Source organism: Bos mutus, chromosome 7, assembly GCF_027580195.1.
Source record: "Bos mutus isolate GX-2022 chromosome 7, NWIPB_WYAK_1.1, whole genome shotgun sequence".
In the NCBI taxonomy this organism is placed as follows: Eukaryota; Metazoa; Chordata; class Mammalia; order Artiodactyla; family Bovidae; genus Bos; species Bos mutus.
Window position 1 is genome coordinate 27,365,378 of NC_091623.1, and position 12,610 is coordinate 27,377,987.

Sequence of the window (12,610 nt, forward strand, 5' to 3'; positions counted from 1 at the left end):
GTAATCAAGTATTCCCTTCAGGAGAGCCTTCACACCAATGTTTTTCTTTCCCTTCTTGCTTCTGTAACTGACCTATTTAAAGCTGTCATCGCTCATCACCTCAAGACGGCCGTGGCCTCTGTCTTTGGTCTCCTTCCAGCCCACCCCATGTGTCCACTGGCATTATTCTTTCTCAGGCATGTTTGTAGCCACAACATCCCCCTGTTCCAATGCCAAGAGCTTCCCAAAAAAGTTCCTGCTTGTTTATTTGGGTCTGGAGAAGGAAATGGCAACCCACTCCAGTGCTCTTGCCTGGACAGTCCCATGGACAGAGGAGCCTGGCGGGCTATAGTCCACGGGGTCGCAAGAGTCGGACACGACTGAGCGACTAAACACCACCACCACCAGCTTCCTTCCCTACCAAGATGTGTCCCCCATCACTAAACTCTGATAGTAAGTACTTATGTATCTTCAAGCTTTTCTCATGTGGTTCCTTCTGCTTGGAATAATCTCTCCAAATTCTAGATCAGCTAAAATTGTAGTCAGCCCTAAAAGGCTCTGCTAAAATATGGCCTTCGTCTCCTGCATGTCCCTCCCCAAACCTTACCACACTTCCAACTCTTAAGAAGCAGAATACAACACACCAGGGAAGTCTGTCATGCTTTCTTTTTATATCCCTGTTGGGACATTTGTTGCAAACAAGCTTTTAGCTGCTTTGATCTTTACTTCTCACATGTGTACATATTTTTACATAGTAAATTTCTTGAAAGAAGAGATCATACACTATTAATGATCATCTGGTAAGCACCTTGCATATAGGATTTGCTTCCATAAATGTCTGGAATAAAAGCAACCTGTTTGAAATTTTACTCTTGTGACAAAATGATAGTGACTCTCAAACTTCAGTGTGCATCAAGATGACTGGGAAGGTTTATCAAAGTACAGATTACTGAGCCCCACCCCCAGAATTCTTGATTTAGTATGTTAAGGTGGGGCATACAAATTTGAATTTCTAACAAGTTCCCTAGCAGTGCTGAGGTTGGTGGTCGCAGGACCTCATTTTGAGAACCCCCAGGATAGTCTTACCACCTTGCGTTTGTTTGTACCTAGCTATTTACAACTGACAGGGTGCTGTTAGATATATGAACATGATATATTTAAATATTGCATAATTGCAATATATATATATAGTACAGCTATATAATATTATTTTATATAACATTATGTATATATGATGGCAAATCATCTAAATAATGACAGTTGATAACAATCTTTGCGCTTACTGTGTTCCCACGTACTATGCAAAGCGCTTAGCGTGTTTTGTCTCATTAAAGGCCTTGAGATGTAGGTACTGTCATTGTTCTCATTTTACAGATGTGGAAACTGTGTCTCAGAGAGGTTAAGTAACCCACCTAAGGTAAGAGGTAAAACCAAGTGACGTAGTGGTAGCTGCAGAGGTTTAACGTACCTTGAGTTATTCACTGCTCAAGATCCTTAGGCATTCAAGAAAATCATGCTCACAGCGGGTAGGGTAGCAGACCTTATTGTTGGTTCATTGTTGTCCCATTTTAATAACTGGGTATTTCAGAAATCCTTCGTTGTGGCTGCTTCTTTCTGCAGGCATCCCCGGCTGCTGCCCCCGTGCCCGTGGCAGAGGACGTGCCTCGGACCTCTATGTGTTCTGTGCAGTCGGCTCCGCCCACAGCAGCTCCAGCGGTGAGTGACCCTCTGGGCCTTGGGAAATGTCTCGAGAAAGCAGTGTTCTTCCTCTCCTGCCCTTCCTGCTGTGTATTACCAATGTATTACCTTGTTCTAACAAGATAAAAATTAAATCTTAGATAGTGGTATTATCCTCCTCCAAGGAGGAGGATATTATCCTCCAGAGAGGATAATACAGCTCCAGAGAGGAGCTGGAAACTCAGGCTAGATTTAAAGGTTTCCACTATTTCAGGTGGTTTTGTTTTTAACCTCTTGACATGCTTTCTAGCTCCTCAGCTACTGTGGATAATCATGCTTCTTCACTTTCTTGGGTCTTTCAAGCTGATTTGGAGCCCCACCAACAGCCAGAAGCACTTTTTATTGACTGTCCTGATGGAAAAGTCTGCACCTTTATCATCAGTTCAGTCACTCAGTTGTGTCTGACTCTTTGCGACCCCATGGACTGCAGTATGCCGGGCCTCCCTGTCCATCACCAACTCCCGGAGTTTACTCAAACTCATGTCCATCACGTCAGTGATGCCATCCGACCATTTCATCCCCTTCTCCTCCTGCCTTCAATCTTTCCCAGCATCAGGGTCTTTTCCAGTGAGTCAGTTCTTCGCATCAGGTGGCCAAAGTATTGGAGTTTCAGCTTCAACATCAGTCCTTCCAGTGAATATTCAAGACTGATTTCCTTTAGGATGGACTGGTTGGATCTCCTTGCAGTCCAAGATACTCTCAAGAGTCTTCTCCAACACCACACTTCAAAAGCATCAATCATTTAGCATTCAGCTTTCTTGGTAGTCCAACTCTCACATCCATACATGACCACTGGAAAAACCATAGCTTTGACTCTACAGACCTTTGTTGGCAAAGTAATCTCTCTGCTTCTCAATATGCTGTTTAGGTTGGTCATAGCTTTTCTTCCAAGGAGCAAGTGTTTTTTAATTTCATGGCTGCAGTCACCATCTGCAGTGATTTGGGAGCCCCCCCAAAATAGTCTGTCACTGTTTTCATTGTTACCCCATCTATTTGCCATGAAGTGATGGGATCAGATGCCATGATCTTAGTTTTGTGACTATTTTAAGCCAACTTTTTCACTCTCCTCTTTCACTTTCAACAAGAGGCTCTTTAGTTCTTCCCTTTCTGCCATAAGGGGTGGTGTCATCTGTATATCGGAGAAGGCAATGGCACCCCACTCCAGTACTCTTGCCTGGAAAATCCCATGGATGGAGGAGCCTGGAAGGCTGCAGTCCATGGGGTCGCTGAAGGTCGGACACGACTGAGCGACTTTACTTTCACTTTTCAATTAAATGCATTGGAGAAGGAAATGGCAACCCACTCCAGTGTTCTTGCCTGGAGAATCCCAAGGATGGGGGAGCCTGGTGGGTTGCCATCTATGGGGTCGCACAGAGTCAGACACGACTGAAGCAACTTAGCAGCAGCAGCAACAGCAGCATCTGTATATCTGAGGTTATTGATGTTTCTCCCGGCAATCTTGATTCCACCTTGTGCTTCCTCTAGCCCAGCGTTTCTCATGATGTACTCTGCATGTAAGTTAAATAAGCAGGGTGACAATATACAGCCTTGTTGTACTCCTTTTCCTATTTGGAACCAGTCTGTTGTTCCATGTCCAGTTCTAACTGTTGCTTCTTGACCTGCATACAGATTTCTCAGGAGGCAGGTAAGGTGGTGTGGTATTCCCATCTCTTGAAGAATTTTCCACAGTTTGTTGTGATCCACACAGTCAAAGGTTTTAGCGTAGTCAATAAAGCAGAATTAGATGTTTCTCTGGAACTCTTGTTTTTTCCATAGTCCAACAGATGTTGGCAATTTTATCTCTGGTTCCTCTGCCTTTTCTAAATCCAGCTTGAACATCTGGAATTTCTCAGTTCATATACTGTTGAAGCCTGGCCTGGAGAATTTTGAGCATTACTTTACTATCGTGTGGGATGAGTGCAATTGTGTGGTAGTTTGAACATTCTCTGGCATTGCCTTTCTTTGGGATTGGAATGAAAACTGACCTTTTCCAGTCCTGTGGCCACTGCTGAGTTTTCCAACTTTGCTGGCTTATTGAGTGCAGCACTTTCACAGCATCATCTTTTAAAGTTTGAAATAGCTCAACTGGAATTCCATCACCTCTACTAGCTTTGTTCATAGTGATGCTATGGCCCACTTGACTTCACATTCCAGGATGTCTGGCTCTAGGTGGGTGATCACACCATCATGATTATCTGGGTCATGCAGATCTTTTTTGTACAGCTCTGTGTATACATAGAATTCTGTGAATACACAGAAGAACACAGAAGAACCTTTATCATCATGACTCCTTTTTTCTCCCAACTGAATGGCAACAGATGGACTCACTTCCTTTCCCTTTCTTCTTTTTGTGTCTCTGACTTTTTGACTTTTGTATGAAGTGTGATATTTAACTGGTTGAATCTGTGTTCTTCTGTTTTCATTAGCAAGTAGATTCTGACTCAGAGGATACCAGCTGATGGAACTATGTTTCCTTACTATAGACTTAGTGAATCTACAGGCTAAATAACTATCTTCTAGATTCTTTGCAGTATCTTCTCATTAAATTTTCATGAGGACACTGTGAAGTCTGTTCTGATCATGTCTCTCTTATTAATGAGGAAAATGAACTTTGAATGGACCTTGAGCAATTCACTTCACCCTTTAGAATCTCAGCTAGATTTAAAATAGGGTCCTGCACTCAGTTCCCCCTCAAGCCTGGTGTGGATATGGGCCAGGTCTGACACTCACAGCTCAGTTGGATCATTCTCCTGTGGAAAAAGGAAAGTGGGTGAAGAAACTCCTCTCCTGGTGGAACTTGGAAAGGCTTGCATGTGGAGGACAGGATCCTGCTGAGAAGTGGGAACAGCACTGTTTCCTAGGGAGACCAGTGAGCCCAGGTCAGGCCAGCACAGAGGTGTGGAGCCCTTGGGATACTGGGGTCTGTGCATTTAGTTGTTTGAGAGAAGAGGGCCTTGGGGAAGGTGTGGGACGTGTGTCCTGGGTACCCCGAGTGGGTGCTTCCTGCCAGGGAATCCTGGGTGCCATCGGCAAATCCCGTCACAGCCTTCCTCCTGCCTTGGACAGGACGTGACCTCCTTTTTGGCGTGGGAGATTCTCAGGGTACCCTCCAAAAACTATGAGGTTGTGGGAGTCAAGCCACAGGCCAGAGTGGTAAAGAACAGAAGTGGGAGAGAGAATCTTGGCGGAGACTGTGCAGGGAGTAGGCACAGAGTCAGTGACTGGAGTCAAAAAGACAGTAGCCAACATTCCAGTGCAGAACTCTCGTACCTAAACATGGCCACTACCTGTCGTCCTGAGTGTGACTGCCAGGGCTTAAGAGCAAGTTAGCTCCTTTCCAACTTTACCTTGACTGTAGAGACTCAAGCATTGGAGAGCGGGAAAAAAAAAAAGAGCCATTCTCTTACCCCCTCTCCTGGGCCTCTACTCCACCAACTCTGGTTACCACGGTTGCGGAGTTTCTCACCACTGAGGTCAGTTGGCATTTCTGGGGTTGTGACGCCCACGGGAGCCAGAAACAATAGGCGCAGAATGTGATAAAGGTCAGAGAACTCCAGAGAGGCTGGAGGATGAACGAGCAAAAGCAGACAGTAAGCCAGGAGGGCAGGGATGAGTGTCTGCTGTCTGCATTCTTGTGGTAGAAAAAGAAAGTTTCCGGAGATTTGAGTTCTAGTTCTGAACTTGACAATGGAGATAGAAGCTTTTGTCCGTAGTCCTGTTTCTAGATCCATTAGTTATTAAGACTGCTGCTTCTCCTAGTTCTTCTAATGCTGTTTCACTTATTTCTTGAATCAGAGGACACAGAATAAGGCAGCGTTGGTTTCCAAAGATTCTGCAGCAGAGACTAGAAAACAAAAGTGTGAGCAAGTGACTGGGATCAGGTAGCAATGAGATTGTTTGGCTAAGACTTGGGGACCCCAGCAACTCTTGGTTACAATCCCAAGCAGGTTGAAGACATCAGGGGTGTTTGTTGTCCCTGGGCGGGGGGGAAAATCTATGGAGTTTCCAACCACTCAGTTCAGTCCAATTGCTCAGTCGTGTCCAATTCTTTGCGACCCCATGGACTACAGCACTCCAGGCCTCCCTGTCCATCACCAACTCCCAGAGTTCACTCAAACTCATGTCCGTTGAGTCAGTGGTGCCATCCAGCCATCTCATCCTCTGTCGTCCCCTTCTCCTTCTGCTTTCAATCCTTCCCAGCATCAGGGTCTTTTCCAGTGAGTCAGTTCTTTGCATCAGGTAGCCAAAGTATTGGAGTTTCAGCTTCAGCATCAGTCCTTTTCCAATGAATAATCTAACCACTAGATGGTGATAAATCCCTTCCCACTTAACTGCCCTTTATTCCCTGGTCATCTTTTGTGGTGCAGCTTAGCAGCAGAACAAGTTTTCTTACTTAGGAGGGTAGCTAAGCTATAGAAAACAGAAAGACGCTTTTACTCCAATATATACTCCATGTGAGGTCATATATCTTTTACGATAAGAATAATCTTTGAGACTGTTTAATTCAGGAGCCTTTACTTTGGATCAAGACCAACTGTGGGAAATTCATCAATTCTGCAACCCACACAGTAGAAACAATAGTTTAGTCAATGGTACTTATCCTTGATATGCATGATGTGTTCAGTTTTATATTCTTCATTAAAAATAAGCCTGACCAGCACCTGCTGAATTGATTTAAGTGCTGCTCACGTATGGATCGTGACCTATGGTTTGAAAAAAGCCAGCTCAAGGCAATGGCACCCCACTCCAGTACTCTTGCCTGGAGAATCCCATGGACGGAGGAGCCTGGTAGGCTGCAGTCCATGGGGTCGCTAAGAGTCAGACACAACTGAGCAACTTTACTTTCACTTTTCACTTTCATGCATTGGAGAAGGAAATGGCAACCCACTCCAGTGTTCTTGCCTGGAGAATCCCAGGGACAGGGGGAGCCTGGTGGGCTGCCGTCTATGGGGTCGCACAGAGTTGGACACGACTGAAGCAACTTAGCAGCAGTAGCAGTCCTATCTTTTAGCCCAAACATAATTTATTCTTTATTTTCCCTTTATGCCATTTACATTCTGTGTTCATCCAGTTTTTTTTTTTTTTTTAATAACACTGTGTCCGGTGTTATTACTGTATCTTAGGGAGCATGTTTCATTTTCATCAGCTGGACCACAGGCAGACTGCTCTCACTGTGTCACTCAGGTTAGTAGGTCACACAGACCGTCACCTGAACTGGCTTGAGTCCACTCTGACCAGTAGAAGCCACACAGAGAACGCAGGCTTCTGTGCCTACAGGCTCAGCCAGAGTCATCGCCTCCAGGGCAGGTCTGGCTGTTTCAATGGGAAACACGTCCTCTCGAGGGCTTTTCTGGGCCTCTTTCCTGTGCCATCTCTAGGACAGTTGCCTGAAGATCATGTCTTTTTCTTCTTTCCTGGCTTTCGGCTTCTCCGTGGTCCTCCCCATTCAGTGAACTGCCTTATTCCTGAACCAGAGTGCTGGTTAGATCTTATAAGCTTCTCAGTGCCAGCTCACAAATTGCACACTCTTAATGTTTAATGTAAGAAGCTTGCCCTCATTTTTAACATGTCAGGTTTTTTAAACCTAGATTCTAATTCCATAGATTTTCCAAATTATTAAAAGATGACCTGTGCTTCTTATCTAGGCCTGAAAGAAGGATGTGCTCATCTGAGTTGTTCGTTGTAGTCTCTTTTAAAAGGCATGGTTAACCATCTACTTAGTATACCCTCTGCTGTGCTTTCAGAAGGGCATGGTGCCAGACGATGCTGTCGAAGCCTTGGCTGGAAGCCTGGGCAAAAAGGAAGCAGATCCAGAAGACGGAAAGCCTGTGGAGGATAAAGTCAAGGTAATGGCAGCTCAGAAACTTCTAGAAAGGAGCTATCATTGGTCACTCCAACTCCCCAAATAAATCAGTTTAAAAAAAAAAAAAATTCCTGCAGCACATGGCCGGCTGGACCCCTCTGTTACGATGCATGTCCTGCTTAATAAGTGAAGCAGAGCGAGCGCCAGTGTTTAGGTGTGGCAGTGGGTGGCCGGCGTGCAGAGATCGGGCTTCTGAGTCTCACGTTGTCCACCCGGTTTCCATTGCCAAGGACCAAGGCGGGAAGTGGTACTGCCTGCCGCTCCTCACAGCTGCCCCTTAACCTGGCAGGCTGAAAACAGTGGTCTCTGAGCCTGCTAACCCAGGAGGATACAGCGTCAAAGATACAGTTGCTGTGGGAACCTCACAGTGGAGTCACTGACCTCGGATATAGTCACTCAGGCATCCACTTTATCAGAGAACGAGGTACTAACACTGAAAACGGTTTAATTTTTATTCAGGAGAAAGCCAAAGAAGAGGATCGTGAGAAACTTGGTGAAAAAGAAGAAACGATTCCTCCTGATTACAGATTAGAAGAAGCCAAGGTAAACAGGCCGGGATCTTTTTTTCTAACTTATTTTCATTCATATTGAATTTCATATACATAAAGAAGGGACATGCAACAGACCTGGGATATAAAAGTCATGTTTCTTAGTATTTCAAACATCAAGTAGTATTACTTAACTCACATCCTGTTAGCACACCCACTGTAAAGCTAAAATATTTGTCAGTGGCCTGTCACTCCTTCCTTAGGGGAAAGAAGTCTAAGATTTTCTTGTCTGATATGTGGTTTGTTACAATACCAGAAATAAACAAAACTCAGGAAATCTTTATATGGATAGATAGGAAAACCAAAGGAAAGTAAAGTCGCTCAGTCGTGTCCGACTCTTTGTGACCCCATGGACTGTAGCCTACCAGGCTCCTCCGTCCATGGGATTTCCCAGGCAAGAATACTGAAGTGGGCTGCCATTTCCTTCTCCAGGGGATCTTCCCAACCCAGGGATCGAACCCAGGTCTTCCGCATTGCAGGCAGACGCTTGACCGTCTGAGAACCAATTACTTCCTGAAGAAGGATTTACAAAACTTAGATAAAGTTGAAAAATAGCCCATTTGACATTGTATTATAGTGAGCAATATGGCCTTCCTTGGTGGCTCAGATGGTAAAGAATCTGCCTGCAATGCAGGAGACCCAGGTTCAATTCCTGGGTCGGGAAGACCCCCTGGAGGAGGAATGGCATCCCACTCCAGTATTCCTGCCTGGAGAATTCCCATGGACAGAGGAGCCTGGCAGGCTACAGTCTATAGGGTTGCAGAGAGTCAGACGTGACTGAGCAACTCAATATAGCCAGTGATAAATTGACCCATTTCCTTTATTTTGAGTATACAGATTGTACAGAATAAGTGATATGGGAGAGACCACTACTTAAGAGAATATTCTACCAGACTTCATGAATAATGCAGGAAAATCAAATTGATACTCTTTGTATTCATCGATTTGCACTAGTCCATCTATGTGGCAAAGATAGGAACTATACTGAGCGCTCTCCCTGATCGAAAGTTTATTATGCTGGGTCCCTTTAGTCTGCTTCCTTTCTGCATTTCACAATTCAGTCGAAACCATGGCATTTCTATTTGTTTGGGCTTGTATGTTTATAAGGTTCTTAGACCACGTGGCCCGTAAGTAGCTGTCACATTCGATAAAGCTGGTCAAGTGCCTGTAACTCTCTTTAGAGTAGGAGGTTGGTTACTTTCTCTCTCCCTTTGCTGGATTTTCATCGTAACTTCTAAGAACGTGGCCAGTTAGCTTTCCTGACCACTTTGTTCTGTGGTTGTCTCATCCTCAACTATGGATCTCACCCATTATGAATTACCTATGGCTTCATAACATGTCCAGGTGCTGCTTGATTTCGGGGTTAAATCTTGTGTTGTTCTTCAACTGCTCCCATCAGGCCTCCTCAGGAGAGTCAGCTCCCCAAGGTAGATTGCAGGTGTCCCCTTCCAAACTTGGGATGATCTCAGTGTGAGTGTGGAACAAGTGTGCCCCCTGTCCCCACTCCTGTGTGCCCCTTAGGAGATTTGCTGCCTTGGCAGCTAAGGGGTGGCAGAGAGCACACCCTGGGCTCTGTTCCCCTCCTAACTGGACAGTGATTAGAAGGTCCATGAGGACGCAGAGGACGTGGAAATGGGGGAAAGCACTTTGAGAAAAGGGAAGCTGGTGATACTCTTGACCTCTGCATCTCCTCGAATGTTAAAGCAAACGAAAACCACCTTGATCAGTGTATCAGGGGAACTGTGCAGTTGACCCTGGAGTGACACGGGTTTGAATTGCCTGGGTGCACTTCTGTTGGGACTTTTTTCACTAGTAAACACTACAGCATCTCACCTTCTGTGGTTGACTGAATCCACAGATACGGAATTGAGGATACTGAGGGCCAGGTGTAAATTACACATGGATTTTTTCAGCTGCTTGGGATGTCCGTGCCCTAACCTCTGCAGTTATCCAAGGGTTAACTGTGTGTACAAACAGAGAATCTTGTGCTTACACATTTTTGCATGTGTAGATAAATGGGATTTTACCATTTATTTATAAATCGCCTTTTACTAAAGAGCCCCAAATGCTTTATTGATTTTGTCCCATTACTCAGAAGTGGTACTTAGGGTCATTTGAAGGTTGGCATCATCTGAACTGTAAGTTTTGAGCGTCATACCCCTAGGGTGAATTTTCCCAGTGCTTGGTATCAGTGCTTGGCACAGAGTTGGTGCACAGTGGTTGGATGCACTGCCTCTAAAGTTACCCGGCTTTTCCCAGGCAACTCGTGCAAAGCCCCCTCCCCAGGCCAGCGAGGGTCTCATCCCCGTGTTCCCTCTGTGTCCTGTGCACGCTGTAGCCATTGTCCGTGGGCTTCTGGAGTTGGCAAGCCCCATTAACAGCCCCCATGCCTAGGGGATGTCTGTCAGCTGTTTCTTGACATGAGCTCATGAGAGCCTATTTCCTGGTGAGAGAATCTGTTTCCTGGAATGAGGAATCGACTTCATAATGTACATCATCAGCTATAACCTGTCAACCTCTTATGCTGTTTACAGAGTGCACACTTAGAATACATGTGAAATGACTCAATGCCATGTTTTTCTCCGCCTGCACAGGATAAAGACGGAAAACCACTGCTGCCAAAAGAGGTCAAGGAACCGCTCCCAGTAAGCAAGCCAGTTTTTCTCTGTGTATCTTTCTCCTTTAGTCCTGATGGTTAATTTAGGAAGGGCAGAGCTTTCTGTGTAATGAGCTGATCAGCATATATGCAGTGACAGTACTTTGGAGAGGAGACTGACGAGGTAGCGTTTGCTGACACGTCTCCTGGTTCTTTGCAGCCCTTGAGTGAAGACGTCCTCCTCGATGCTCTGTCCAAGGACTTCACTGTCCCCTCAGACACATCATCGCCTGTAAGTCTCCTGAGAGTCCTGGTTTTAGTGCCTCACTTTTTAGGGTAGCAGAAATAAGTGGAAACCTGTGACTTAGAATCCGACATGAGAGATGAGGAAACAGTCATGAAATTAGCGGCCCTCAACCCATTGTGGCCATTAAAGATGTATTCCATCAGGAAATACGGTCCAGCACACTGGATGTTTTCAACAGTGTAACTAATAGAGCCAGTGGCCATGCACTCTGTCAAGTATATGCATGGAAAGAGAATTTAAAACTGAGCTGTCCAATATATTTGAAAAATAAATGCATAAAAATATGGAAAAACTGAAAAGCATTTTATTTTTAGGGAAGATTAACCCAACTAAGTGCCAGGATTTATTATACAGTAATGTTAAAAAGTAAAGTTCTGATTCAGAAAGTGAAGCCAAAAGCCAATGGGAAAATAACCCATCGATGACAGATTTAGTATATCTTTAAAGTGAGAAACGTCATTATTTCAGAAAGATTCTAAAATAATATACTACTTAACATTAAGAAAAAAATGATACAACTGAAACCTCATCCTGTATGCCAAATATTAAAGCAATAGTAGCACTTATTCTGGAGAAGGCAATGGCAGCCCACTCCAGTGTTCTTGCCTGGAGAACCCCGGGACAGGAGAGCCTGGTGGGCCGCCGTCTATGGGGTCGCACAGTCAGACACGACTGAAGCGACTTAGCAGCAGCAGCAGCAGCACTTATACAGAATTAAAAATAGGATAAGTATCTAATTTAGGCAAGCAAGGCTATTGGAGACAGGCATACCCATTCACTGCTTTTAGCAGCATGATTTTCTAGCAGCTTTTAAAGAGAAGTTATTTGGTGCAATATAGCTAGCACCATACAGAGAGAGAGCCACTTCTAAAATTTACTCAGAGCAACTCATTACAAAGAGCAAAGCTAAAACACTTCCATCAGCCTAAATGTGCAACAAGAAATGTATAAGCCATAAAACTCTTAAATAATTAGCTTATTGAATATTTAGGATAATAAGCAGGAAGAGAAAATAGGAAAGTGTATAAAATAACGCTTGGAGTAGAAAGTAGAATAAAATGGCTCTTAAGCTGCTGTGTTGCTGTGCTTCCATTCGGATCAAGAGAACAACCATCATAAAGCTGTCCCGAGGGTTTTATTTAAGTAATGGCATTGTGGGCATAATTTGCTACAACATATTACGGGTCAAATCTTTTTTCGTGATTGTTTTCTTACAAAAGCAATTTGAAGATGCTAAACTTTCAGCTGTCGTCTCTGAAGTGGTTTCCCAAACCCCAGCTCCAACCACCCAGGCAGCCGGTCCACCCCCCAGCACTGCGGTAAGCAGCATGGCTTATAAGTACTTGGTTTTTGAGCAGCAACTAGAGGGTCAACAAAATTGTTACCACAGTCACCTTCTGTTTCAGAAGAGGTAAGACTGGCAAGATAGGGAGATGACAGAGATTATCTAAAATGATTAAATAAAACAATTCCTGTGAAAGTATTTTACACACACTGAAGGAGCTTAATATATTATTGCTTTATTAGAATTGAAGTGCAATAATGCATATTGTGTATATATTCAGATTTTTAAAATTGTT

The 12,610-nt window shown here is 44.4% G+C and overlaps 1 protein-coding gene across 8 annotated transcripts in view; it reads left to right on the forward strand.

Annotated features, from left to right (window-relative positions):
• Positions 1–12,610, forward strand: part of CAST (calpastatin) — a 131,720-nt gene that overhangs the window by 104,315 nt on the left and 14,795 nt on the right. For all 8 annotated transcript variants that reach the window (XM_070373166.1, XM_070373165.1, XM_070373168.1 and 5 more), the window contains 6 exons: positions 1,600–1,695; positions 7,461–7,562; positions 8,039–8,122; positions 10,722–10,772; positions 10,944–11,015; positions 12,251–12,349. In XM_070373166.1, the coding sequence (XP_070229267.1) occupies positions 1,600–1,695; positions 7,461–7,562; positions 8,039–8,122; positions 10,722–10,772; positions 10,944–11,015; positions 12,251–12,349 (504 nt within the window). The remainder of the gene's footprint in view (positions 1–1,599; positions 1,696–7,460; positions 7,563–8,038; positions 8,123–10,721; positions 10,773–10,943; positions 11,016–12,250; positions 12,350–12,610) is intronic.